The sequence below is a fragment of the Neomonachus schauinslandi genome, chromosome 3 (assembly GCF_002201575.2).
Source record: "Neomonachus schauinslandi chromosome 3, ASM220157v2, whole genome shotgun sequence".
Lineage (NCBI taxonomy): Eukaryota > Metazoa > Chordata > Mammalia > Carnivora > Phocidae > Neomonachus > Neomonachus schauinslandi.
Window position 1 is genome coordinate 74,785,137 of NC_058405.1, and position 27,714 is coordinate 74,812,850.

The 27,714-nt window shown below is 48.3% G+C and overlaps 2 protein-coding genes across 2 annotated transcripts in view; one reads left to right on the top strand and one right to left on the bottom strand.

Moving 5' to 3' along the window:
* The first annotated feature begins 1,370 nt into the window (after window positions 1-1,370).
* On the top strand, window positions 1,371-8,345 carry SHISA2 (shisa family member 2). The gene is made up of 2 exons (XM_021678239.1): window positions 1,371-2,641; window positions 6,143-8,345. The coding sequence occupies exons 1-2, from the start codon at window positions 2,308-2,310 to the stop codon at window positions 6,694-6,696; spliced, it is 888 nt and encodes a 295-aa protein (XP_021533914.1). The 5' UTR covers window positions 1,371-2,307; the 3' UTR covers window positions 6,697-8,345.
* A 14,660-nt stretch (window positions 8,346-23,005) lies between these two features.
* Window positions 23,006-27,714, bottom strand: part of LOC110570256 (phospholipid-transporting ATPase IB) — a 599,207-nt gene continuing 594,498 nt past the window's right edge. The window contains exon 37 of the mRNA XM_021678237.1: window positions 23,006-23,296. Coding sequence (XP_021533912.1) covers window positions 23,199-23,296 — 98 coding nt within the window. The 3' untranslated portion in view covers window positions 23,006-23,198. The remainder of the gene's footprint in view (window positions 23,297-27,714) is intronic.

Sequence of the window (27,714 nt, forward strand, 5' to 3'; positions counted from 1 at the left end):
AGTATACTTACTGTAAGACTTCAACATGTGTTTGTTGAATGAATAATTTGACATTGAAATTTTGTTAACATATTGGGTTAAGAAAAGTTGGTGGCTGGTGCATTTAAAATACATAATTTTACAAAGCTGAAAATAACCCTCCAAAAGCAATGAAATTAAGTGCAATCCTTGGAGAGAGGCTTAGTGAAAAGAATGAGGTGTTCATTGGGGGTGGAGAAGAAGAGATTTTTTCTTTTGATTTGATTTTGTTGGGCTGAGCAGAAGACTATCAACCACGTCTGAGTCTATGCATTTAATAGGCATACACAAGTGCCCAGTGGTTGTTTGAACAGCAGTGTCTTTGCTGGGAACGCAGCTGCCTTGTGTTCTACAGTTCTACAGTCAAGGACTTGGAAGGGACCTTAGTGGTCATCACATCCCAGACTCCACTTTAAAGAGGAAGAAGAAACTGAGGCCAACAAAATGCAGTACTTCTTTCCTGGTAGGGCTGAGCCGAGGTATCAGGTCCGCTGACTTCCAGACCGTGTCGGAAGGGTCACTAGTTCTTTTAAAAATAATCACTGATGCTTTAATAGCATCAGCACCTGTTGTTTTAGCTTCCGCAAGGGAGAAGCTATTAATTTCTCCTTCATCAAAGCCGCATTTCGGGTCTGTCTGAACCTTGTTTTCTTCCTCACTGCAGCTGTCTGCACCCGTAAGGCCAAATGTTGAACGGAGGCACCTTTCTGCTTAAACCCAGTAAATCGCCACGGCCAAATATGGAAAGAAAAAATTTGACACAGATCATTTAGACAGTGGCCAAATTTATAAGGTTTTTCCTGAAGTCTCTCCATTCATTCCACCTGGCAGAAGCCCGGAGCCCACCAGACGCAGCCCCGGGCGCGCGAACCCTTCCACAAACATCCTCATTTGTGGTCTGTGACCAGCCGTGGCCAGGGCACGAGCTGGTGGAAGCTGAAAGAGGCAGTTAATCTGAGTGGCAATTTCACTGTCTGTAAAATGGGAAGTAATTACAATCCTTCCTTGGGGAAGTTTTGAGAATCAAATCGAAGGCCGAGGATCTTCCATAAGCCAGCTCAGGTTGCTTTTATTACCATTACCGCCGTTCTTGTGTTAGCAAGGCCCAGATCGTTTGAGTTCTGTTTTCTCCCGCGCCTATCCCAGCCGGCAGCCCGCTGCCCCACGGGCGTCGGAAAGTGAAGGGCTCCGGGCGCCCCCGGGCGTCCCCGGGCGTCCCGGGGAGGAGGGAAAGCCCGCGCAGCGCGCATGCGCATTCTAGGAGCCGCCGGCCCCTAATAAGAGCGCCGCGCAGCGCCCGGGCCAGCCCAGTCGGAGCTGGCTTGGTGCCGGGCACCGTGAGTGTGCGGGCGGCTGCCGCGCTCGGCTTCTTCCGCAGCCCCGAGGACTGAAACTTACGTGGGAGGCTCCCATCGGTGCGCCCCTCCCGGGGGAAAGGGCGGCCAAGGCGAGAGGGAGAGCCGGACGGAGGCTGCCCGGCGCCCGTGGGAGCGAGCTGCAGCCGGAGAGGCGGAGCAGGGGAGCCCGGGGCGAGCAGCCCGCCTGGACCCGCGCCCAGCAGCAGCCGCGGCCGCCGCCAGCCAGGCAGGCTCCCGGAGCTGCGGCGGGGGCGCGCCGGACCGTCGCTCGCGTCCCGGACGCCGGCGTGCGCTGGGAGGATTGGCTGTCAGCCCCGCGGAGGGCAGCGCTGCCCGGGCGGCGCGGCCGGAGCCATGCGGACCGAGTTCGGAGCTGGGGAGGCTGAGCACAGCCGGCCGCTGCACTTGCTGCCCGGAGCCCTGCGCGCGCTGCCCGCCTTCGTGGCCCCTTCTCGCCGCCCGAGAGGGGAATAAAGGAGGGGAGACCCCCCCCACTCGTGCGCGGGACCCCGAGGCAGCGACCTGGCTTCAGGTCGGCAGCGGGAGTGAGCGGCCCCTCGGGGATGCGCGGGGAGGCTCCTGTCGCGGGTGAAGCCTCCAGGGGCTGCGGGCCGGCAGCTCCGGCGCCCCTCTGACTGCGCCCAGAGAGTTCCATCAGCGAGTGCCCGCTCTCCAGGCAGCCCCACCAGGGACCGGGCCGCCCGGCCGAGGGAGGGATGGCTTAGGATCCCTGCCCCGGCAGCCCGGCGTCGTCAGCTCCTGGACGTCGCGGCAGAGGGCAGAGGCCGGCTCGGAGAGCGCCGCGGAAGGGACACTCGGGCGTCCGAGTCCCGGCCCCCGCACCACCGGGAGCCGGGTCGCCGGGACCCCGGCTTCCCGGAGACCGTTCTGCGCCCCCTGGAGCCGCGCCGCCCGCGCCCAGGGTGGTGCCATGTGGGGCGGACGCCGCTCGCCCGCCGCCTCCCCTCGGAACGCCGCTTCGCTCCTGCAGCTGCTGCTGGCCGCGCTGCTGGCGGCGGGGGCGCGGGCCAGCGGCGAGTACTGCCACGGCTGGCTGGACGCGCAGGGCGTCTGGCGCATCGGCTTCCAGTGCCCCGAGCGCTTCGACGGCGGCGACGCCACCATCTGCTGCGGCAGCTGCGCGCTGCGCTACTGCTGCTCCAGCGCCGAGGCGCGCCTGGACCAGGGCGGCTGCGACAACGACCGCCAGCAGGGCGCCGGCGAGCCTGGCCGGGCGGACAAAGACGGCCCAGACGGCTCGGCAGGTAGGGCAGGCGGGTCCGGGCGCGACGGGGCAGGAGGGTTAGCGTTGCCCGGGAGCCTGGAGACGGGAGAGGAATCAGGAGCACTGGAATTTCAGAAAAGGGCTTGGACCAGGAGGTGGTGTCTGCATCCTGGCCCAGCTGTTAACTTGTGCTAAGTGGAGCGCCACTTCACTGCCCCGAGCCTCAGTTCCCCCATCTGTCACCTAAAGAGTGGGTGGATTTGGATTTTCCGAAGAAAACCACATACGTAAGGCAGTGTGGGGTGCAGACAGCCCAGCATTCCTCCTGGCCAGGGAACCTCCGTTTCCCCTCCCATACCTCCTGTCTCCGCGGGTCTAACTTCTAGTAAGGGTGAGTGTCTTGATGGTACCCCAGGAAGCCATGAGGCGCGACCCCAGCAAGAGGGTTGGCGGGGGGCGCTTCGGTCCATAAAGGCTCCACAGAAGGCGGGCAGCTCCTCGGGGCCTTCCGGTGGGTGATGCACTCTTCCAGACCCCGGGGCATTCTCATCGTCTGCAACATTTGGCTGCACGGCCTCTCTGGTTTCTGGACAGTTCTCCTGACCACGTCAGACTTAGGAGGTGTGACATTAGCGATGCCAAGCTTGCTCTTTGTGGCTTTGATTTTTTTTTTTTTTTTTCCAAGTTGTCAAAGCCAGAGCTGGAAACATAACCAAATCCAGGAACGAATTTGATAGGTTCCACTTCCTCCATTCTTCAGAAACCTCACAGACCGCCTCCCTTGAGGGTCTGCACCAATGTGTGTATGGGAGGGAGGATGTATAACCCGGCTAGGAGTAGAGGTCAAATGGCAAACATGTCACAGAATGGATGTCTCCTCCTTCTGCAGCTGGTTGTGTTAAGGAGAGGGCTGTTTACCAGCACCCTGAGCCAGGGCTTAAGCTACCTGAGCTTTGGTACTGAGTGTTTACAGAACTGTCTCCGGGGCCTGGTAAGAGGCAGCTCTCTTCAGTGCTGTTCCCTTTGCCGGCAGGCATTTTATGAGTAAGCTACTCCTGTTGTTTCGCTGTCTGGAATCTTGAAGAATGGACAACTGAGGGTAATAATTTCAGAAGAGGTGCCGTCTTAAAGCTGGAGCTCGTGGCTGCAGGGGTGTGTGGTGGTGGACTAAAGCCTTGAGAAATGAGCCAAAGATGGAACTGCTTCCTTGATGTATCTGCTAAGTTGGGCTCATTAGTGATCTCTAAAAAGTTGGGTTGACTTTGGACAAATCAGCAGGCCGCCGACTCCTCATGAGGCCGTGTGATGTACGTGGGGGCCTTCTTCACTCTACCTTTAAATCTTTTTTCCTAAAAATTCTGTTCCCTCTCACTTCTCTTCTGCAGTTAAGAAGGACCACGTGCCTAATCAGGCAGTGTGGAGAGTTTACAGGAGCACAACATTCTTTACTTCTGTATGGTTATTTACCTTCCCAATTAAAAATCCTGGAAGGAGAACAGTTCTTTCTCCCAAAAACTCCTTCTGTGGACTTATCTTGCTTTCAGCTAGTTTCTGCTATAATGTTTGGAGTATTCTTTTTTTTTTTTTTTTACACTTGTTTACATCCTAATAACATATTTAGGGCTGGTATCTTAATTTAGAGAATGAAGTATTTATCACCTGCATCCACTGTTCCAGTACGTTATTGCTCCCCCATTATTAGAACAGTCCCATCATCTGAAGACCCGCTGCGCTCACTGCAGGCTCTGGAACAAGTGTTCCTACCCGCTAACAGGCACCATGTAAATATAGTATTTATTCTTCAGCAGTGAAGCTTTAGGAAACCTTCAAATGTCAGCCTTTGGTGAAATGCCTATAAAGTATGTTTTACTTCACAAGGCCTGATTCTTCCAGGTCTCCACGTGGCACTGTAGTCTAACACCCCTGCCATCAGGAATATCAGAGCCGTGGACAGGAGCATAATTAGAAAGGCCACTGTTCTAGCAGATAGTCCAAGGGTTTTTCACAAATTTGACCTCAGAGGTGCGGGAGAACTGGGCTTTTTCCCCAAGTGCTGCCCTGTACCACTGCGCTGGCCCTGGGCTTGGCCAGGACTGGGGAGCCCTAGTTCCTGTCCTTATGTATTTTCCAATCAGATAGTGAGGGCAACGGGCAGGAGCACATAAAAGAATCGGTTCTTGGTAACATGGGGTGGAAGTCCCCAGAAGTGGCTCTGAGGCATTCTGCAGCCTCCTCTCTCCCCATTCTTTGCCCCCATCAGCCAGTGTGTCTAGCTTCTGAAAGCCCTAGAGTGCCAGCCCCATGGCTTCCAGAAGCTTAAGTAACATCATGTAAAAATGGAACTCACTACCAGCTAGAGGAAAGTCGTTCTTTTCATCTTTCACGTTATTTTTCGGAATACACCTCACTTGTTGAAGATGACGCCCACTGCTTTATGGTCTGCAGGCTTTCCCTGTAGTTCTGCACACAGAACGCAGTGTTGTTAAGTCCAGGTGCAACTGCCACGCCCCAGCCACCCTGGGCCCACCTGGGCGCCTTCTCGAACACTGGAGGCTGCTCTTCTTCCTGGAGCAAATGTCTGGTTGCTCCCAACATTTGTTCTTCTTGGTACCTTGCTTCATGCTGACCTGTGGCCTGGAATAGCTTCCCTCTTCGTAAGTCACTTCACCTTTCCACCATCCAGTGTGCGGGGTGGGCCCGAGGTCCAGCCCTCAGCTAGGCAAGTGAGTGTAGAGGTGGTTTTTTTATTTATTTTTTCACCCTTTTTTGACCTTTGTGTCTTCTATTATAGATTTGGAAATGGTCATGACTAGATCTAAATTTTTTTTTTCTCAAAGATTTTATCTATTTAAGAGCGCGCGAGAGAGCACAAGCCAGGGGCGGGAGGGGCAGAGGGAGAGGGAGAAGCAGACTCCCAACTGAGCAGAGAGCCCCATGCGGGGCTCAGTCCCAGGACCCTGAGATCATTACCTGAGCCGAAGGCAGACGCTTAACGACTGAGCCACCCAGGCGCCCCTCAATTTTTGATTTCTTTGCCTGTGAAAAAAAGAACAGTTCAAAAGTGGCAAAAGAGGTTGCAAAGAATATCATTTTTGGGGGGAAAAAAGACTCTTAAATCATGTAATTCACTTCTATGCAGATCCTGCAACTATCCATTAGGGCAGTCTTAAGTTCAGGCAGTTGAGTTATTATAGGAATCTTAGAAGTCTCAAAACATTAAATTCATATTTTTGCTAAATTGGACATTTGTCCCAGCCAGCATTGCAGTTGGCAAGCCTAGCTGTGAATGTTAACCGTTTTGCTTTGGGGGCGCTGATCTGCCCTGCCTATAGGGCCCGAGCACCCTTCCTAAGTGCCTGATAAAGGACGGTGCATGCTGTGGGCTGCTAATAAGCGCACAAACCTGTCCAGCAATGGGAGGCCCGAAATTGGTCCTTCAGTCTGGCCGTGGGCATCGCTCATTTATGGATCTCCACTGCCAAGCACCGATTTTTCACTGCATTCTGAGAGTAAATCCTAATGATGTGTTTTCATCCTTTAGTCCCCATCTACGTGCCATTCCTCATCGTTGGGTCCGTCTTTGTTGCCTTCATCATTTTGGGGTCGCTCGTGGCCGCTTGTTGCTGCAGATGTCTCCGGCCCAAGCAGGAGCCCCAGCAGAGCCGCGCCCCGGGAGGGAACCGCTTGATGGAGACCATCCCCATGATCCCCAGTGCCAGCACGTCGCGAGGGTCATCCTCCCGCCAGTCCAGCACAGCGGCCAGCTCCAGCTCCAGCGCCAACTCAGGGGCCCGGGCGCCCCCCACAAGGTCCCAGACCAACTGTTGCTTGCCCGAGGGGACCATGAACAACGTGTATGTCAACATGCCCACAAATTTCTCCGTGCTGAACTGCCAGCAGGCCACCCAGATTGTGCCCCATCAGGGACAGTACCTGCACCCGCCATATGTGGGGTACACGGTGCAGCACGACTCCGTGCCTATGACTCCCGTGCCCCCTTTCCTGGACAGCCTGCAGACGGGCTACCGGCAGATCCAGGCCCCCTTCCCTCACACTAACAGCGAGCAGAAGATGTACCCAGCTGTGACTGTGTAACTTGGGGCGCTGTCCGGGTCCCTTTACGAGACCCAGGAGCCCAGGGAAGCTCTGGACTTGGAAAGGATTCTCTAAGAGGAAGTCTGCCCGCCTTGCTGGTGCAGACAGCCCCGTTGTTTTGGATGGCTTCCTTTGGCCCCCAAGTATATGAAAACGTTTCTTCCCGAATTAGCTTTTCTGGGTACGTTTCATCCCAGTGCATGATCGATTTATGATGGGGAGGAAAGCATCATCTGGAGATGACTGTCTTGTTGCCCCTGGTTGTGTGACAAACGCTTGAGGCCTTAAGTGCTCTTGAGGTATGGCTGTCGGGAATTTTATAACCGGGTAGACTAAAGGTTTTTATTATATCCTTATTAAAGTGTTTCTTTTTTGTTTGTTACTGTGCAAGATCAGAATACCTGTTCCCTCCCTTGGACCTGGAAGATTTTTATAAGCATCCAAGGTTCAGGGGAAGACGTAAAGAAACAGAACTATGATGAAAGGAAATCCAGTTGGAACTCCCTGAGATTAGTCCTTGATCTCATTGTTTCCCAGGCACATCTTAATTTCATTGTAAAAAAGTATATATATTTTGTCTATTTTTGTGTTTTTTTGGTCTATTTCGTGCTTTTTTACCTTGTGTAGAGATCTTATTACAAAGTGATTTTCTACATTAAAAAGAGACTGAAAGAAATTGTATAGTTACTTAACTAATGATATTTCAGAACTCTGGGATTATTTTAAGCTTGGAAGTAGCAGGTGGTGTAGTAATACAACCATTCATCTCATTCTCGATCATATCATCTAATTTGCTGACTTTACAGTGACATCTGAGAAGAAGCAATTAGAATGTTTTTATATTGAAATCATAAACTGTCACCTGCTACTTCTCCAGGTTACTTTGAATTTTACCGTGTGGTGTGGCTTGGCATTCGTTCTGTTCGGCTTTCGGATCCCCATGTCTACGTAGTACCATGTGCAGGTAATTACTGTTATAAATGAAGATCAGCATTTCTACCTAGATCTGATAAAACATTTTCTTGTTTTCCTATAAAAATTCAAAGAAATGCTTTACAAAGATACTTCATCTAGCTTCTCAGCCATAATCTGAGACTTGGGATGAAATTTAAACCACAAATAGAGTTTACTTTGCAAATCATAAGGCTTTTTATACTCCTGTTATCAAAATGGCTTATTTTTCAGGCAGTGGGGACTGTTGAGTCAAGAGAAAAGCTTTTCAAAGAGATATTGCCTTTCTTCCCCCACAAAGTTAGTTTTTGTTTTCCTCTCTCTTTTAGTCCTCAACAAGCACTGTATTCATTACTCATGTTCTGAATTATGAAATGCAAGTGAGCCTGTATTGTTTACTTAAAAGAAGTAAGCCTAAGTATGTGCAAGCAAATTTGCAACTGCTGACAACACCGAGGTTTGCAATTAAACATTGTAAGGTGCAGTCTTTCACATGTTTATATCTATAGTTTATTTATTCATCCATCCATTCATCATCTATCTACCCTAGTCTCCTCGCCTCTCTCTACATCTACCTATCATCTCCCTCTCTCTCATGACTGAATGATGTAAAAGCGTTGTTGGCAAGTGGTATCAACGAAGATGCTCAATCAAATTTTTAAATAGCAAAGGCAGGGGAAATCATTTTACTCATTAATAAATATTTTATGGTATGAATTCCAAGGGAGTTGTGTCTTTTTCATTTTTGTTTTACTTGATAACTTTGCAGATGGTCTATTAAGCCTGTTAGTGTCATAAAATTGCGAAAAATGATAAATATTGCTTTCTAGAACCAAAAGCCTACCTTTAAAAGTAATCAATACCTGGGAAGCTTATATGTATATTCTAGGAGTGCGTATTATTTTACGTATTCCATGGGAAGTGTTGACAACACGAAAGAGACAGTCTTTTGGGATTATTGTATTATGTGGCTAATGCATGTTCCATGCCGTCTCTTTGAGGGAGGATCCTGGGTTATCTAAAGAAGTAAAATTCCTAGAAATGTGGAGGTGAAAAGGACCTCAGAGATCACTCAGCCTAGAGATTGGCAAACTTTTTTTTGTTTTTTTTCCCCCTGGGAAGGAGCCAGAGAGTTAATATTTTAGGTCTTGCAGGCCAGATGGTCTCCACCAGCTATGCAACCCTGCCCTTGTCACACACAAGCCGCCAGGGGGGCCCAGGTAACAAAAGAGTACAGCCATGTTCCAATAACACCTTACTGGTGGACACTGATGCTTGAATTTCACAGGATTTTCACATGTCACAAAGTACTTGATGTTTTTTTCCTCAACAATTTCAAAATGTAAAAACCATTCCGAACTCTTGGGCCATAAAAACCAGGCAGTGGGTCAGATTTGCCCATTGGTCTTAGCTCACCCATCCCTAATCTAGTCCATCCTTACCTGATGCAGGCGTCCCTATGTGACATTTTTCACAGCCTTTTCTTAAACATGGAGGGATGGGGAGTGCTTGCTTCTCTACAACTAACTTTTCCTTCTTTTCCATGTGGTATTAAATAGCACGATTAAAGCAAAAGTGTACTTTAATAAATGAGTTCTTCACTTAGTGCTACCTGGTCTTTCCAAAAGTATATATAACATGACTGGAAGTACCCTCAGACCTTTTCAGTTTTGGTAAAAACTCGAGAAGTTGAGCTGTCAAAGTAAAAGGTCAGACAGCTGGTTTAAGGATACCTTCCTTACTATCACGAAATCAGAATCTGTAAGGTGTAGTTTGCACCCAGTAGGAATATTTTAAAGTCTGCTAGAAAAAAAAAAAAAAAGCAGTTACAGATAGGAAAATAGTTTGCTGCTGTACATTTTCTTCTGTATCTAAACCTTTGGTTCATGATGGTTCTGGGGATTTCTGTATCCCTCTGTGTGGGACAGAAAGACCCTCTGATTGTAAGGAAGAAGAAATTAACCAGCTCTTTCTGTCCATTTAAGTGCCCCGGGGAAACAAAGCATCTTTCATTTCTGCTGTGGCTGGAAAAGTTACAATTACACAATAATAGCAACATCCAAAGTGACAAGAAGACCATTAAGACAAACGCACGTGGGTCTGGCATATTTACTCTGCAATACTCCCGGTTTCAGGCTAGCATTCCACTTCTGATTATGTTCCTAGATGCTTGACTAATATTTCCTATATTAAATTTACCTTGAGCTTGTTTTTCTCAAGACCGCACAGTTTTATTTCATGAATTTTATGGCTGATCTTTTCTCCTTGTTTGGATACATATTCGGATTTCAGTTGCCTTCAGAAGTATTTTCTGAAGAAACCATGACCATCAGAACTAAGTTGGCGAGGAAAGTTAGGGCAGATGTCTGCAAATGGACTGGACACAGAGGAGAAAAGTTTCAGTGGTGCTCACAGTTGGGACAGGGAAAGGTTTGGCTCCTGTCTGGTAACAGCACTCACACTACTCCCTGTCTGCATCAGAAGCTCTGTTTCCTGCAAATTCACATTCTGTCTCGCTACCACGCAGACCCTCAGTGACTCATTTAAAAGCCATTTAAATGAATGAGCTGCATGCTGGCTTTCCATTGCTTCAGCTTTTCAAATGCTTAAAAGGAATACGTTTGTTTCTGTTTAAGGGATTTCGGCAGACTTCTCACTAACTTAGCCTGGGCTCCCTCAGTCAGAACTGCCCCATTAAAATGTGTAATGTGTATTTTCCTACACTGTCCACTGCAGACCTCTGTTCGAGCTATGTGCTTGGAGGAGCTTGGCGGAATTTGGGGAGAAGGGTTATTATGATGAGCAGACAGAGAAATCTGACTAACCCTGTCAGTCATTAGGATGGACAAGGAGTGGCCCAGGAAACTGCCCGCCCTCCTTGACCTGCTGAGTTCCTGCTAAGTAAATAATGGATCAGCGGTAACGGCTAAGGGAACTTTCTAGGATTTTAAAACCTGTGATCCCTTCCCCTTCCTGCTTCTTTCCCTTGCTTCTTGAGCAGGAGACAAATCAAAGCATCCAAGCAGGCTGTTCGATCTTGAATGGCGAAAGCTCAAGGCAGGGAGGAGGACAGTGGCTTTAACAACCCTGGTGTGCGGGCTCCCCGGGGCCTGCCCAGGGAAGGGCCCCGGGAGCCTGGCAGTGAGTCTGGACCTGGCCACTGGGGAAGGCACACCCTTTGTGTTCAACTTTCAGAGCCCCTTTCATTTTTAAAAGGAGCAGCCTAAATATTGCAAGGAAGAATAAATCATGCATACAAATGAGAACACCATTCCTCATCACTCAACCTTAATCCTCCTTTTCTTTTCCTTCTTAGATGCTAGAGCCTTGAGGACATTTCCACCCTGTTACCCCTCACCCTTTCTCTCTGTTTTTTTAAGAGCCGGAGATCAGCTATTTTCATTCAGCCTATTCATTCCAAAATACTTATATAGAAAATTTCTTTGCCTTCTGAAATTTTTCTCTTAATTGAAAACATGAATGTTACTGGGCTTCAAGTGCCTAAAGGGTTGAGTGGAGAGAGATGACAAAGAGCTAGAAATTGTTAACTCTTTCCCTGAAAATTAAAGATAACGTTAGGTAAACATTGTTTAGCGCACGATTTGCATTTGCTTTTCCTTGCCCTCTGTTCTTCCGGATAGAATCCTTTATCAGTGAGAAATGGGAGGATAAACTCCTAGAGAAACAGTGACTCCTGTCCAAGAAGTTCAGTATTTTTGACTAACTATGACGCCACGGCACCATGACAGCATGACTTCGAGATAACGTGACAGTTTTACCGAGGGAGTTGGCGGTGAGCATCATTGTGCTTTTCACAGTTACATCTTCAGAATGCCTTCAACATTTATGCCCCAAATTGAAGGAACTAGACTCAAATCAAGAATGAGAAGTTTAAAATTAATGCTTTAAAAAAAAAGCTTTTAAACGAGGGATGATAAAAGGGGTAAAAAGTGTATGGTGGCAGCCTTAAGATGGATTTTAAACAGAAAACTTGCATCTCAGTTTCAACCATCTTGAGGTGCAGGTCTTTTCATTTAGAAAAATCATAGGTTACACAAGGCATTATTTACTCAGTAGACATAATAGCTGTAGAAGACTGATTGCCATCTGTAACGTGTATATAAAATTACCACGTGTGTATACATACGTGTGCCGAATGATCACAGGAAAATTTGAAACAGAAATAACTTATTACATGAGGCTATCTCATCCAAGACTCTGTTCTCAATTCTTGACTGATTTTTTAAAACTGGAGCTGGTTTGCAGCCCTCAGCTCTCCTCGTCTCAGCTGTAACTGGTTCTAGCGAACTTCCTCTGGAGTTGGATGGGCCCAAGTGAGAAACCATCTCTACCACTGATGGTGTGGCCTTCAATGTGAACTTTCATGTCTGAACCTCAGCGTGCCCTCTGGGAAAGGACATCGTTTACACCTACCTCCTCCAGTTGGTGTGGAGATAAAAAACCTACCACAGTGCTAGCGGCATCTGATAGGTTTTTATAATACACATATAATTTCATTTCTTTTCAGATATTTTTAACCTGCCCGATACAAAGAAATACATAATTTATATTGATAAAATATGTCAAATATAGATAGATAGACCCTTAGAACTACATTAGGAGGTTCTCTTTATTGTTTCAATAACCAGTTTTACCTGGGTTAGTCTACATTTCTAGTGTTTTTAGGTTGCCTAAGAGACTTACACAGAATTGGCTTTCCCTGACCCTCAAATCAATACCACTCTTGGTGATGCCCTAAGTGGCCTGATTTCTCTGCGCTGTTACTTTGAAAAGTCACAGGATTTCTCTCCTCCCTCTGTCGCCACTAGGTTTGGCTATCCCTACGGAGCCTTTCTAGTCTGCCAGTTGGCATCTCTCTGAACCAAGTGGGCTTCAGTCAGGAACACACCCTGAATCATCTTACACACACAGGAAAGCACACAAATATTAAATGTACAGCTCAATAAACCATCATCAAGGTCAAGAGACAGAAACAATCCTGTTGATAGTTCCCTTCAGAGAGAGGGGCTCTGCTGATCTCTCTCACCATAGATTAGCTTTGCCTGGTTTTGAACTTCACACAAATGGGATTACACAACATGGATTCTTTTGTGTCCGGCTTCTCTCACTCCGTGTTGTGACTGCTATTGAAGGGAGCCGCAGGCCCTTTTCACCACTGTGCAGTATTCCATCATAGAAAAGTACCATAAATATACCGTATTTATCCACTCTACTGTTGACAGACACTTGGGTTACTCTCAGGTTGGGGCTGTTAGAACGATTCTAAAGATGTGTTTTGGTGAACACAAGCACTCACTCTCTTGGGTGGAATTCCAGGAGAGGAACTGTCGTATCCGAGGATATATGGATGTTTGCCTTAGTAGATTATGGCCATTGTAACAGAGAATTTGTGAAAAGAATTGGTTGAACGGGTGTTAGGGAACTGAAACAGCAAAAAGGGAAACAGGCAATGCAGAGCTAGTGATTACCTGAGGCAGTTACTACCCCTAGGGCCAAAGGAACAAAGGTGGGTGTTAGAATCCAGATGCTTGAAGGAAAGGCCCTGTCCTGCTCAGAGAGGAGGCACCTGCTGACCGGGACCCCAGGGGGACACAATGTGGTTGGTTCTGGGAATGCCAATTTTTTTTCAAAGCTGGAAACTGGTGCCAACTGTCACCAGGGTGAAGGTTGTGTCTGTGGACACAGGTCAGGGGACAGACAGGACCTTGCCCTTCTACTCCCTCAGCCTCTCAGGCTCCCTCTAGCGCCCCCTGTTGGCAGAACCAGCAGGCAAAGGGTAAGGGGCTTGGCTGCCCCACCACAGCATCAGAGTGCAGGGTTGGAAGGGTGGGGTTGGAAGTCAATAACTGGCATCTTTCAAGCCGACACTGTGATTTGTGACCCAAATGGCTCTTGGGATTTTCCTCATCTTTCTGACGTGTATGTTGCAAACGTATTGATCTACTTAGGATAGCCGCGTATCAAGTCGGTGACTGAACTTGGAGTATTTCGTATGTCTCATTTCAAGGCAAAAATAAAAACTAAGTGTTCCATCAGAGTTGGGTTTAAGAGCATTCCCTGGGCAGCTGCATTGGTGAGGCCTTTGCAGGCGTCTTTTGGAGACCCACTTTAGCACAGGCTTTGAGGTAAATAAAGCATGCCCTTGGGAGGAGGTGGGAGGAGTTGGATTTGAGGTCCTCTTTCAGCCCTAACAAGTGTGTGACAAGTCAAGACATCTCTTGGAGCTTCGATTGGTCAAAATGGGATTCACCATCACTTCCGCTCCCGGGGCAGTTGTGCGGCTTAAGTGACATACTATGACAGTGATGGCTACCTCAGCTTTCTCCCAACATGGCACTGCTTTCCAGTGGCTCTGGTTTTAGGGAAGTGAGCGTTTTTTGGCTAAATGGCAAACTATCTTTAAAACCTCACCTAGCCACACTCTTTGTTGATCCTTTGTTGTTCCTCTGTTTTCATGTTATCCTATAATCCTGAGATTGGCCTAAGGGAACCAAGAGCGGTAGAGACCGGGGAAGGGGGCAGTGCTGCTCTCTGCTCCTTTCACACACACTGGGTGTGATACCTCTTTGTTCTCTACAGCACTCGGTGGCACCCTTGGTGTGCTGCTTGGTGCCATGTTGAATCGTGTACATGTCCCCTTAGACGCCGAGTTTCTCAAGGATGGAATCCAAGACGTCAGCTCTAAATGACGCCTTGGCACCTAGCACAATGCTTGCATACAGTGCGCATGTGTGTGCGGTTGACCTTTGAGGAGGTAGAAAATGTATTTGGACAGAAAGATTTTAAGTATTTCAAAAGGAATTTAATAAGAGACGTCCTTAGGCCAAGGCAATGCCACATTTCCCAAAAAGTGGCATCCAATAAACTTTACATTATGTGGACTAGCACACAGATTTTTCTTCGCTTACAAAAATTTTCAAATAGCCATTCAGTTAATGATGCCCGAGACAGAACAGAACTTTAATCCTGTTTGCTTTGTTCTTGGACCCTTCTCCTGGTGACCTCTGTAGGAATGACATTTGCTGCTTCTGTCTAGATTTTTGTTACAGGTTGACTCCAAATATTTGGCCCAACAGAACTATGTGAGGATGGCAAAAGTCTGAAATCACTAGAGCCATCTTAAAACAATTTCTCCTGATAACTAACTGGAAGACTAAGAGCGATCTGATCACTCTTATGAAGTTTTCATTTTCTTCCTTTTTTAACCAGTCCAGTATTTCTGTATTAGTTTTAATATTAAGAAACTTTATATCTAATGAAAGGTGTCTTGGAACAGAAAGACTCCTTTGTTGAATAGCTAAGGATCAATATTCATTCAGGAGTCCTTTATTGAGAAGTATCAGGAACTCATGCGATTCAGTGACTTCTCTTCTTTACAGTGTGAAGGTAGCATTCAATGTCAACAACTCTAATAGCAACTGCTGGGACAGACCCTGCCAATTCACGGCTCAGGCCAAGGCTGTGGCTCTCAGGGCCCCTGTGCAGCTTTCTCGAAACTTCCATCGCTCTGCGGTCTAAAGTCAAGGAGAGTGCAGTTGCCAGAAGCGGCAAATCGCTGAAGGTGGAGCTTTGGGACCCACCCTCAGGAAACGTAAGTCATTTTACTTATGTGTATGGCCTATTTCAAGTAAATGAAAACAATGTTTGTGAGCTGCACTGTGTGAGTTTGGTGCTTCTAGCCTTCGTGGGTGAAGGGATTTTATTTTGTCCTCTTTCGGAAAATATAAAGTCCAGACCTCATCCGTAGTCCCAGTTACAGCAACGGCTGGCCTTTTCAACAATTGCTGGAAAGTTCCCTTGAAAGATTCATACGTGGAATGGAATGTAGGCAGAAGATTAGAGGCTAGAGTGGGCTCCTGTCGTGTGCCCTGTTGCTTTGATATACATTTCAATTCTTCACATTCTATATGTCTCTTACACAAACACGTTGAAAATAAATAGTGGAATCTGAATGATTTTTCAAAGTAGCCAGAGTCTTTGTGACAGGGAGAACTATTCTAAAGAGTATTGCTGTAGGCAGAAATGTAGGGTCTGCAAACTGTCTTCAGCTGCTAATGGCCTCTCAATGATTCAAGTTTATTCTGGTGAGCACAAGTGAAGGATGACATTTCAAAAAAATCACTGTAGCAGCAAAGGCAGAGTTGTAGACACGACCAAGGAACGGCACAGGTTTGGAATAGAACACCTTGCTCTTGACTGTATTAAATCATTTTCAGTTTTGCATGATTTAAGAAAAATAAGGCCGGGCCTATGGAGAGCAGAAGAAAGTCCTTCCCCGTTCTGCCCTAAGCTGTGGAGCTCTGCCTGGAATGAGGCCCGGCCTCCTGTCCCTGCCCGTGCCTGGGGATGTAGCCACCAAGGTCATGACTGCGCTCTCCGGGCCAAATTCAGCTGTGGTATGACTATCTGGGAGGAATCAGAGTCGGCTCCGGGAATCCGCAGTAAATCTGAAGTGGGCCGTTAAGAGGTTCTGGGGTTCCAGACAGGGGCCTCTGCAGGGAACGATCTCTCGCAGGCTTTCTTTCCTTCCTGTCCTCCACCCCCAGAGTCAGTCCTCACTGCGCACTGCTTAAGTGTAGAGCCGCCCACACAAAGCCAGGCAAGCAGGGGATACCCTGAGCCTGAGGCTGGTTTCCAGTGAGGAGGGCCCCTGCCTCCATGCTTCCCAGGCCAATGTCCGGGCCCTGCAGCTCCCGCTTTACCCCAGGCTCAACGTGGCCTCTGCCATGTGACTCGTGCCTCCCAGGGAACCTCGAGGCAGTGGATGCTTACCTAAATGTGACTTAGGGTGCCTACAGGGAACGGGAGGGTGATTCTTACTCTCTTTAAAATAACGTAAGGGAGAAGAAACTTACTTCCTTCTACCCTCTGAGGTTCTGTGGCTGGCCTAAGAGTTTAACTGACACAAGACAAACAGGAGAAAAGCACACAAGTTTATTTAATATTTTTACATGTACGTGGGAATCTTCAGAAGGAAGATGAAGACCCCAGGAAGCCATTAGATCCAGAAGCTTATACACCTTTTTACACAAAGAGAGATAAATTGGGAATGGTACAGGACAAAGGGGCTTGGGCTGGGGCAGTAAACTGTGGGGCAGTCCTTGGGAAAGATACAGGGGAAACGAATGGAAGGTCAGGGTTATTTCAGTAGGTTTGTTTGTACCGGTCCATTCCAGCGCCCACCCCCAGTCTCCAATGATAAGAACATTCTCTTCCTGGTACGGGGAAGGTACCTTTCTCGGTGGCAATGTTATGACCTGCTTTTAGGTAGAAGGGGGAGATCGGAGAGCCTTCCCTGCATCTGCTGTTTCTCAATGGCCTTCAGTTCACAACAATCAATATGTCAGAGTGGCATCCTTTGGGGTGGAGTGTTCGGCACCCCTTCAATGACGGTCCTGTCATTTCATGCTTGACAATAGAATTTGAACTTTTCACATCTCAGTTTGCAGGGAAACTGAGATAAACCAAGGGCAATACAGTAATCGACGGGGGAAGCCCTTCGATGCACAGTTCTTTCCACTGTGTGATCAATCCAAACTCAGTGTGGCCTCCTGGACTCTGCTCTCATGAAGGGGCCCTGGACTGGCGGAGCTCATGTTAATCTACAGTTCAGGTTCTCCTGTGCTCCTGCCACTGAGCAGCGTTTCCTTGGCCATCAGCTCTTGGGGCAGAGTGTATACACAGCCTGCTGACACAACCTCTGTATTACTGTCCCAAGTCCCTGTGGCAGCAACTGCTTATTAGTGCAAGAGAAAATTCCAAAATAAAACACGGTCCAATCATTTACTTTAACAAAAGATTTATTTGAAACAGGTATGTGTAGACATATACCAGTCCACAGGATTGATCAAAGCCACAAATCACTACATTTTCCAAAACCTCTAAAAATACAAGTAAATGCCCTTCATTTGTATTCACTCCAGGAGGGAACCCAGCTCCGCTATAATATGCGGCTGTAATTTAACAACCAGAGGACATTAATAGGACATGAAAATGGTAACACTTCTAGAGGGAGGGAACAAAACCCCCACACTCCATAGACGCGCTCACTACTCTGCTGGGAGCCAATTAAACGTGCCCCCACAGCCCCGCTTCCCTCTGCATAACCAGATTAAAACCTCCCTGTTGCAAACAATATTTAAGCAATCGGAGCACAGATGTGACAGCAGAAAGGAGGGCACATGGCCTTGCTGGCATGAGAAAGACACCGCAAAGACGGTGCATTCAAACAGCAATTCAGTGACCTGCAGGAAAGAGGACGCACGCAGGCTGCAGACCTAGCTGCTCCTGGCGGAGGCCCCCGGGGCCCCACCCCTGCAGCGGCGGGGCTGCAGCTGGTAGCAGGGCCCTTCAGAGGGAGGCTTCCTAGGGAAGCAGCGGGCACACTTCTGAACTCAGCAATCACCGGCAACGTGGGAGAAGAAAGGCGGAGGAATGCACGTGTCAGCACACACACTGACTTTATTAAGGAAAAGCCCGCCAAGTATCCACCTGTGCAGGGATCCTGTGGGAAGGACAGAAGCAGATTTTCTTTTTCCACTTTTTAATTGGTGTTTACTGATCCACCTGTAGTTGCGTGGCAGTCTTCGGGGGTGACTGAATCCAACGCCATCGGAAGTGGGTTCACACCCTCACCTTCAGGCTGTCCCCCTCCTTCTGGCCCCTTCTCTGCCTTACGGAAGAGCTTGCCTATAAAAGGCTCTTGATAAGCTCTCTTGACCCCTCAGTTTCCTGGGCAGGGTTATTTGGATAGTGCTATTACCTCAACTTTCTTCTTCCTATTTCTGTCATAAATCAAAGCCACCTGACACTTTGTTCCTGACTTTTAAAAGGAACAGGTCTCCTTTCTTTCTTTAGCCAGGTCAGAAGAAATGCCGATGGGCTAATCTTGGGAGCATGTTTTTCTTGGTCTGGAGCCTGAGAGAGAGAGCAGAGTGGATGTCTCTAAGGCAACCAGGGCAAGAGATTGTCATTGACAATGAGCCAGCGCGGTGTAAAAGAATCACTCTTTTGTCTCCCCTCTGCGAGGGGAGCAGAGGTGTTGGTCAGAGTTAACAGCTATGGATTATGCTTGGGGTGGGTTATCAGGGTGAGCTCGCCCCTCTTTTCTGCCCCCTTTTGCTTCACAGCTTCTGAACACTATGTTGGCTCAGTAGCCTTTTCTTCCCGTTAAAGACTGCATGCTGGTTGGCCACACTCAGACCCAACAAGCTAAGAGAGAACTTTCCACACAGTGCTAGTGGAACCTTGGCATTCAATGAAGCTCTTGTAGTGTCAAAGGAAATGTGTACTGTGGGACAATACGGGATGTTGAGAAAAACAATAAGTGAGAAGTAGAGTATTTCAGGTCTATTCCTTTCAGGGATACTTATTAATATATTCTGGGGGACCTTGGACTCTCACCTCTACGACCCACTGGAAACCCTTCTCATCATCCTCATTGCCTTGAGGATGGGGAAGTGTCCAGGATGAGGCTAAACAATCTCCCCCAAGGCTATACTGAGACCAACAACGGTCTTGAGTCAGTGGAGAATCAGCAACAAAGCCAGCTGATGTAGGCCTTCCCTTTGAAGGGGAGTGGCTGTCTTTTCACTATCTCCATCATTACTAAATTTGCTAATACAAGCATTGGCATGATGAAAGTGTTTAACGAATATGATGGGGATGCCATCTTTTACCTTGACCTGATAAACTCATTTCTTTGCCAGGTTATTATTTCGGGCTCTGCTTAACCACAGTTTCCCTGTTCCCATTTTTTACGGATCCCTGGAGATGAAGTCTACATTTCAAATGCCGAGACTGAATTGCTCCTTGAATTAGCTTGGGACAACGACCCTTGGTAGTAAGCCAAACGCCAGCTGAAATGTGTGCACTTCCTTCCCATGTTCAAGACGAAAGACTACCTCATCCTCTTGCAGAATTTTGCAAACATTCTATTCAACTTATGGTCTAAGACATAAACCCCTAGGAACAGAACAGGATTAAAAATTCTCTTCAAAAAATGAGATAAAGGGTCATTGTTATAACAAATGGAGATTACAGACTATAGCTTTCTTTAAAAAAATTCAGTCGTAAAGCCTGTAATATATACATCTATATGCATTTTCAGACATTAGTTACTCATACCCACTTTTTTTTTTCATTATTCACTGCTTCTTGACAAGTTATCACTGATTTTCACTGCCAGCTCCCTACAGCAAGACCCGAAGCCTTGTCAAGGAAAAGAAAATGTCAACAGAGCTCCCAGCCATGCTCTGCCAAAACTCAGGTTCACGTTTTAGGATATTACTCCATGGATGTTAAAGCAACAGCATCTCCTTTCTCCAAAGGAAGGTTTTGTATGCTCTACTGATCCCCCCCAAATGATCACATATGTACTGGGAGATGGGAGAACATAACACTGGTCAAGAAGTCCTGAATATTCCGCAGAGAGGCAGGATGGACACATCAGCCACACCCCAAAATTATTACCAAGCCCATTCTGATCAGCAATGAAGTGCTAATCTGGACAACCAGGCAGAAATGGTTGGTTTATTCTGTTCTCCTATCCCGCCTTTTTAATGGGCACTTTCCCCAGCCCCCTTGCTGGTCCGTGCTGGTGTGTAGTGGAACTCAGAGCTAATGCATGGAAGGGCTGCTATTTGCCTTCTGCAGACTCAGCCAGAACGGAACACACACTCGTAAGTAAGAGTTGGCAGTCTGTGTACGACAGCAGACCAAGGCCGGCCCTCAGTGGATTCTGCTACTTTAGCCCAATCCAGAGGCCGGCCCTATAGCGCTGAGCAAGTATGACCTGTCAGCCTGTATGTCACTTACCATGTGGCCGAGTGACAAGTCCCATGTGGCATTTCCACTGAGCTGACAGCCAGAGTACGCAACTTACTCCAGCCCACCCTGCTCCCTGGGGAGGGGCCTGTGTGACACTCTGACCTCAATTTGAAGATAGGACAAATGACACAGCCCCTGAGTTGGCCACGGCTAAATATCATACATCACTCATAGTGACAGCTTCTCCTTCTCAAAGCCCAATTTAGTCATTTGGCCACCAGATAGCTTGATCGCATACAACAATTAATAGACTAGAAACGTTTCCCATCTAATGTTTTCTTCTGTGTGCACATTTCATTATTGCAAATACTGTTTAGTTCAGTTGTCAAAAGGATCAGAAAATATACTTAAATCTCAGAAAAATGTGAACTGCACTTTAACCTAAAACATAAAATAAAAAATGAAAAGCCCAAAACAAAACATATACACACTGTAATTCACAAATCTAATTCGGAAGGCCTCAAGTTTAAGAAAGAGCTAAGTGTCTGACAAGGAATGAGCTTGAGTTCCCCTTTCCAGAGGCTTAGTTCCAAATGAAACCAAGGAATCAGGATGCCTAACACACATTCGATTCAAATTTTCATTTCTCCTCTATACTTAGGACATCATCTCTCTGGGTGTCCAATAAAGACCTATACCTCAGTCTGTTATGTTAATTCCAGGCACATTTGTGTGTGTGGGGGGGGTGTTGTAATTCCTGCATGACAGCCCTTTAGGGATTCACCTTGCTGGGTGCTCTAGTATTTAAAAATGGTTTTCCACCTCGGGGAGCTAGGAACAGCAATTTTCTAAGCCTCACCTGTTCACTGCATTGTTCTGCTTCCCTTAAGCCCTCCCTGGATCCTGGTCACGTCATAAGCAAAGGATTAGTTTTCTTCGTCAATGCAAATCATACTTTAAGTTATTACAATGCCCAATTAAATGTGGATTCTCCAAAAATAAAGGATAAGGAAGCAAAGTGCACTATTGTTTTATTTCCCAATTTAGCGCAGCCAACCCCCAGAAGAACGGTGCCATTTTAAGCAGTAACAGCTGCCCAGAAGTATTTATGTTAAGCCATCCAAAAATCTGGTTTGGCAACAAAAGCCGAGAGGAGAGAACGTGCCTCCAGGCTGGCCATTTATTAAGGGCTCCAGGTGCTCATATTCATGCCCGAGGGCACGCAAGTTCCGTCCAAATTTAGAAGGTGGGACTCCGCAGTTTGGGAAGGCAGTGACGAAGCACTTCTTAGAGTCAGGACACTTTCTTTTCAGAGGTGCCTGTGTCTACCACTGACTGGATTAGGACGGAAAACTCACCCATATAGAAAAGGGCATTTCCTTAAATGTTTGGAATTCTTGCTGATAAAAACTGCATGTCAATGTCTTGTTTAGCCTCCCGCATGCATCACCACAACTGTCTGGGCTTCCAGGCTTGATTTCGGTGTCTACTGAGCAGATCTGGCTAACATGTCCTCTCTGTCCTCCTCCCCGGATCTCTGTGTTCCTTGCCTCTCACTGTCCCCTTTGATGGTGATCTTTCTCCACTAGCCTCAGGGGCCCCCTACTCTTCCACTGGGTTCACTCATCCTGCCTGATTTTAGAGTTACAGAGTGACAGGCGTGTCCCTCCGTGGGGCGACATGCTATACATTCACTTGTTTCCCAGCAGTGAAAGTCCAAAACGGGCTCTGAACTCCTGAGAAAATACATGAGGGTCTCATTGAAGTGAATGCCCAAGGTCCCATACTCATTGGGGAATGAGTATTGAGAACCTGACCAGAGCAAGAGTGCCAAAGCGTTCTACCACACACTGACCTGCAGGCTTCCCTGTCGTTGGAAAGAGGCAGAGAAACATTTAGAAAATACGCGAATAGCTATGCTTCTTTTTTTTAGTTACAGGAGGTGAAGGGTGGTGGCAGAGGGGATTTCTTGAATCCATATCTGAATCTGTGCTAGGACAAGAAAGAGTGCACGTTTGGGTTGGTTGCCCGCCAGCTGCCATGCGCTGAGCACAGCGGTCAGCCATGCAGAAGGTCTGAGATGAGAGAAGCCCAGACAGCCCAGAAGGCACCTGGGAAGAGTGCAGGAGAATGCTAGAAGACCGACCCACCTGCCCTGCTGGGAGTGTGGCTAAGAGGTTAAGAGAAGCGTTCTCAGGGTCACCACCCTGATAGACATTTTTGTGATTTCACTGTAATCAAGAAGTTTATGCCCACTTCATACAAACAAGATAGGAATCAAAACAAGACATCAACCTGCCGACAATGAAGTTTACATGCTGCCTGGTGGACTTCATCTGTGAGTGAACAAAAGAGGAAGGAAGCGTGCCCCCGCTCCAATTCCACAAGATGAGTTTCTCACGCAACATAAAACTCTCTTAGCTTTCTCCCAGAACAACTAGTACTGATGTTTAAATATTGGTGAAACGTAACGTTTTTAATTTCACACCTCACAGAGCACAGTTGAATGCTTCAGAACAAGGTAAACAGAAGTTAGGCCAAGCACTGTGGATGAACTGAAAGGGAACAAAATGGCTTCCCCCGCGGCATCTACTCCAGGTTTGCGAGGGAATGTGGAACTAACAAACTGGTTGGCTAAGGCCACAGAAATGGGTTTTATGGTGTTTGGGCTGCTGACACCAGTCTCTTCTTACAGAGATGTGTTAACACTGGGTGCAACAAGCGGCATCTCTTTCCTGGGACCAATCAAGACGACTCACGTCTTATTTCTTCCTCGATTTCCTTTTGGTGGTGTCGTAAGCACGGACGATTTCTTCCTGAGTAACAGCTCCATGCTCTTCTTGAGAGAAGGCATACCCATCTGCAAGAGGAGCACACACAGGGATTGGTGAGGAGGAGAATCGGGGGAGCACGCTGGGTTTAGAAGAAAAGGCCTTTGTGGGAGATGGCAGCTGACCTTTGCCACACTGGGCTCGCCAGCCTCGGGCAGGCAGGGCCCCCGGACGGACAGACCTGTGGCTTGGAAGGGAAACGTGGGCAGAGTGTGGGGTGGGGCGGGACAGGGCCTGACTGGTCCTGGCTGCTGATGCCGAGGGTGGGATGCAAGGCACTGGGAGGGGTGGGGGGAGGGCAGCCTCCCTGCAGCTGAGCTCAGCCTGGGAAGCATAAACAGTGGGTCACTGGTCCATGTCTGCACTTTCCCAGCGCCAATCAAGAGGAAAGGCAACTTGCTCGGCTCCAGAAGTGTCCCAGACTGCCCAACGCAGCAGGCTGGCTGGGTAATTTATGAAGCTGTAAACAGGCCGGGGAACACACACACAACGCTAGTAGGCAAAACTGGCCATGTGCACATGATGCTTGCGGCATTCCTGCTCTTACAGGGGACGGATGTGGACTGGTAATCAGAAATTACAGTGGGTTCATTTTTGTAGAAATAAAGGAAAAGATCACAAGATAAAGTCAAGAGGCCACAGGAACACCGGGTCTTATCATCAGTTCCAACAACAAGAATAATGCTAGCAGCAGGCGCAACAACGATCAGATGCTATGTGTATTGGGCCTGTTCTATGTACTACACACAAACAGCTCATTCATTCCACCCAGCAGCCCCATGAGGCAGGTGATAGTATTCTTCTCGTTTCACAGATGGGGAAACTGAGGCACAGGGTGAATTTTTTTTCCCCCCATGACTTGCCCAAGGTCACAGACCTAGTGAGGAGTGTAGCTGGGAGCCCAACCCAGGCAGTGGTTCTGCAGGACCAACACTCTCCCTGCATCTTGAGTTCTAGAGAGAGCTTCAGCATTCAAAAGCCCACAGTAGGGCCCTCCTTCCTAACTGGTCCTTCCGCCGAAGGAGCATTTATAAGACTTTCTCTCTCTCTGTTGGCTTACCTTTCTGGGTCAGGGGTATGGAAAAGTCTCACAGCTGGATTAGACATTCTGACCCAAAGACAACAACAGTGAAATGTCTGACAAGGGTGACTCCCATCCATGTGTATACATGACTTGTCAACAGACATGTTCGTTCACTGTCACGTTCTTTAAAGGGGAAAAAGAAATCAGAAATTGTGCCCAGGTACCACCTCCTGGAGTGCTCATTATTTTACTCAGACCCTTGGCTTACAAAGGAAAGTTTCTGAACTATAGAGACATAGAACAGCAACGTATCTGGTGGGGATGGTGAGGAAGGTGCTCCGCTAGAGGATGCTCAGGGTGACTTCGTACTCTGCATGTGCTCATAAACCAGAGTCTCTGCCCCTGGGCTGGCGTCCCGGCTCTCCCTGCCACTGCCTGAGGAAACTCCAGGGCTCAAGAGGGCCACCCTGGGAGGCGAGGCCTTGTCTGCACAGGTGGCCTGGGAGGCAACGAAGGCCCCGGGCTAGGTAGCAGGGGTGGGTGGGAGCTAAGGAAGGACTAGTGAAGGATGAGGACAGAAAGGAGTCTTCCCCAGGGAGCTGTCCATCTATTGGCTCACCTCCATCTCTAACAAAACCAAATCCAGCGACCAAAAAGCCCGCTGTGTGGCAGCCAGCAGCCGGGGCACAGCAGCCCCCGGGCCGGCGCGGGCCCCGCCTGGCTGCCTCCGGGAGCGGGCAGTGTCCCTGGGCTGCCCTGCAGGAACAGGCCCGGGGAGGCAGGCCCTGGGGGTGCCGGGTGCAGGTCACTTGAACTTCCTCGTCATGGCTTTCCACACAAGGAGCCTTCAGAGGCCTCAGGGGACCTGAGGAGGAAGTGCCTCTTCTCTCCTCTATTCCTCTAAGAGCTTTTAGACTTTCCCCGGATGAGCTGCTTGATCAGCGAGGCCCCCAGGACGAGGAGCCGTCCTCTGTCCGGCTTCGGAGGGGCGGCTCCCTCCCTGGCTTGTGCTTGGTGGCCCCTCTAGGACAAGGTGCTCTTTGTGCAGCTTCCTGACTGCCGTCCGAGACCAGCCGCCCTTCCCTGGGATGTTTCCAAGCAGAATCTAGCAAACAACACGGTCTCCTCCAGTCACAAGGCTGTGTTCTGTGGTCGACGTGGATAACCTCTATTCTCCGGTCTTTAAAGGTAACATTTCTAGTAAACATCTGATGTTTTCCTGTGGGAGCCACACAGTGGTCGTCTGTGGCCTGCCGTGCCACCCCAGGTGGACACTCCTCAGCCTGGCAGAGTGTGGCTCTGAGCCCAAGCAGCGGGGGGTCCTTCTAAGTGCTCTCCATGAGCCGTTCTGGTGGCAGGCTGATGACTAGGGAGCTCTCCACCCTGAAGGTAGCTTTCTTCGCCTGCTCTGCTTTCATCTTGGACCCGGGGCCCAGGGCCTGAGGCAAGAAGGATGCTTCTAATCCTTGCCTGGTAGTAACTTGGCCACAGGACCATGAGTTCTTTAAGTTCTCTGGGTCTTCTTCGTTTACTGTTCTGTGAAATAAAGGGCCTGGACCAGGTGAGGTCCAAGTTCCGGCAGAGCTCCCACCCTCCCAATGGGTGCCAGGCTTTTCTGTGGCTAACTATACCCAGGCCACAGAACCTTCTCCTTCATTCAGGGCCAATTCACACTCAACACCAACGGAGGAAGCCTCCACCTCCATACCACAGAAGAAAGGAGCCTGTCGCAACAACCCATCCAAATAGAACAGCTGCTACTTGTCTTTTTTGGTGGGCTTTGTGGAGGGGGTTCTTGGGGGAGAGGAAGAAATGAAGGGGACTCATTGAGACAAAAAAAGCAAACATTGTTTGGGAGCGTCCTCTTGGGAAAGGTAGCTTAGCATCTGGAATTGTCTACTCCTTGGTCAAGTGGAAGGAACAAAAGCCTTGTCTTCCTTATTCTGTTTTTCATTCACGTCCTGCCTATGCCTACTGGGACAGAGCCAGAGCTGAGAGCTGTAAGGCATCCGTGGCTTGTATTTGACTCACTGGAACGAGGGCCTTCCGCTGGGATTACTCAGCCACTCCAGACTGGGAAGGGCTTCCGGGTGTCCACTTGAGAGGACCTTCCCAAGCAAATCTCTTCTCTCAGGGTAAGTTGAGACCCAGAGGTCACGACCAAAGGGCTTGTCCAGCAGTTCCCATCATGTTTCCAGAATGTTATGCACTAAGATTTTCCTCACTAGACTTTCTTAGCGTCCGCAGAGACTTGAACTCTGCAACTCAAGAAGGAAAGGAGGATGGCTTGGTAGGGTTATCCTGGGGCAGGGGTGTCTCCCTGGTTCAGATATAATATTTTCCTCTCAGAAACCAGGCCTGGTGGGAGATAGGGCTGTAATGGGAGAAGTTATAGTGGGGCAAAAGAGGCTATAACCACCCAACTAGCCTCTGCCTGTCCAGCTTACATCCCTCAGCCTGACAAAGATGCACCATTAGGGCACCAGCTTCTGCCTGATGAACATTTAGCCGCCATTTGCATCCAAATGCGGAGCTCAGAGGAAGGCTCCAGCTCTTAACCTTTCCCACTTTCATTCATCTTTCAGGAAGTCCTGACAGCCACAAAGTAATGATGGGGGCCTAGGGAAAGCCATCCATGGACCCAAGTCCTGAACTTCCCCAGGCTGGCTTCCGGGGAAGCATCTGCTTCCTAAATGCTCAGCTGCAGCCAGAAACTGGGGGCAGAATAGGGTAGGTGAAAAGAGATGGAAGGGGAGGGGAGTGTCGAAGCTGTTTTGTATTCTCCTGATAGAACATTTGGTGAAGTCCAAAATCATGTCATTTTTTTTTTCATTATTTTGGAATAAAACTCCCCTTAAATAGCTCTGATAACATCTTCATGAGAGTAGAAGTTTCCTGTCTGGAGAAAGATTCCTAAAAGCAACAGAAGTGGGGACAACCATGAGGACGACAAGGAATTGAGACTGTAGGAAATGCTGATCTCAGTTATATATACTGTGTGTTGGTGTCCTGGTGTCCTGGTGTCCTGGTGTCCTGCAAGGGATTAAAAATGCTGCCAAGGTGAGAGTTGTTCTTCCAGTTTTCTGGGAAGACAGGCCCAGGACAGTGGAAGGGCAGACCCAGGAGGGATAGCTAGGCTGGAGGTTGAGAGGAGAATGCAGAACTTCTCACAGGCCAGGACCACTTCTGGTCTCTCCATGGCCTTCTCTAGTTACTGACAGAACGTTTGGTTATCGATTGGTTTCTTACTATTAGTTGCTGGGTGTTTTTAAAATGTGGTGTGATTTTAGAGGCTTTTTTATTTCTTGTATTTGTTCATTCTAATTTTCTTTTGTTCTTCAAAATCCCAAGTCAAGAAAATTTTTTTAGTAGTTGTTTTAAGACATTTTATGACTCTCCTGTAAAAGTTCTTACTCAGTCTTT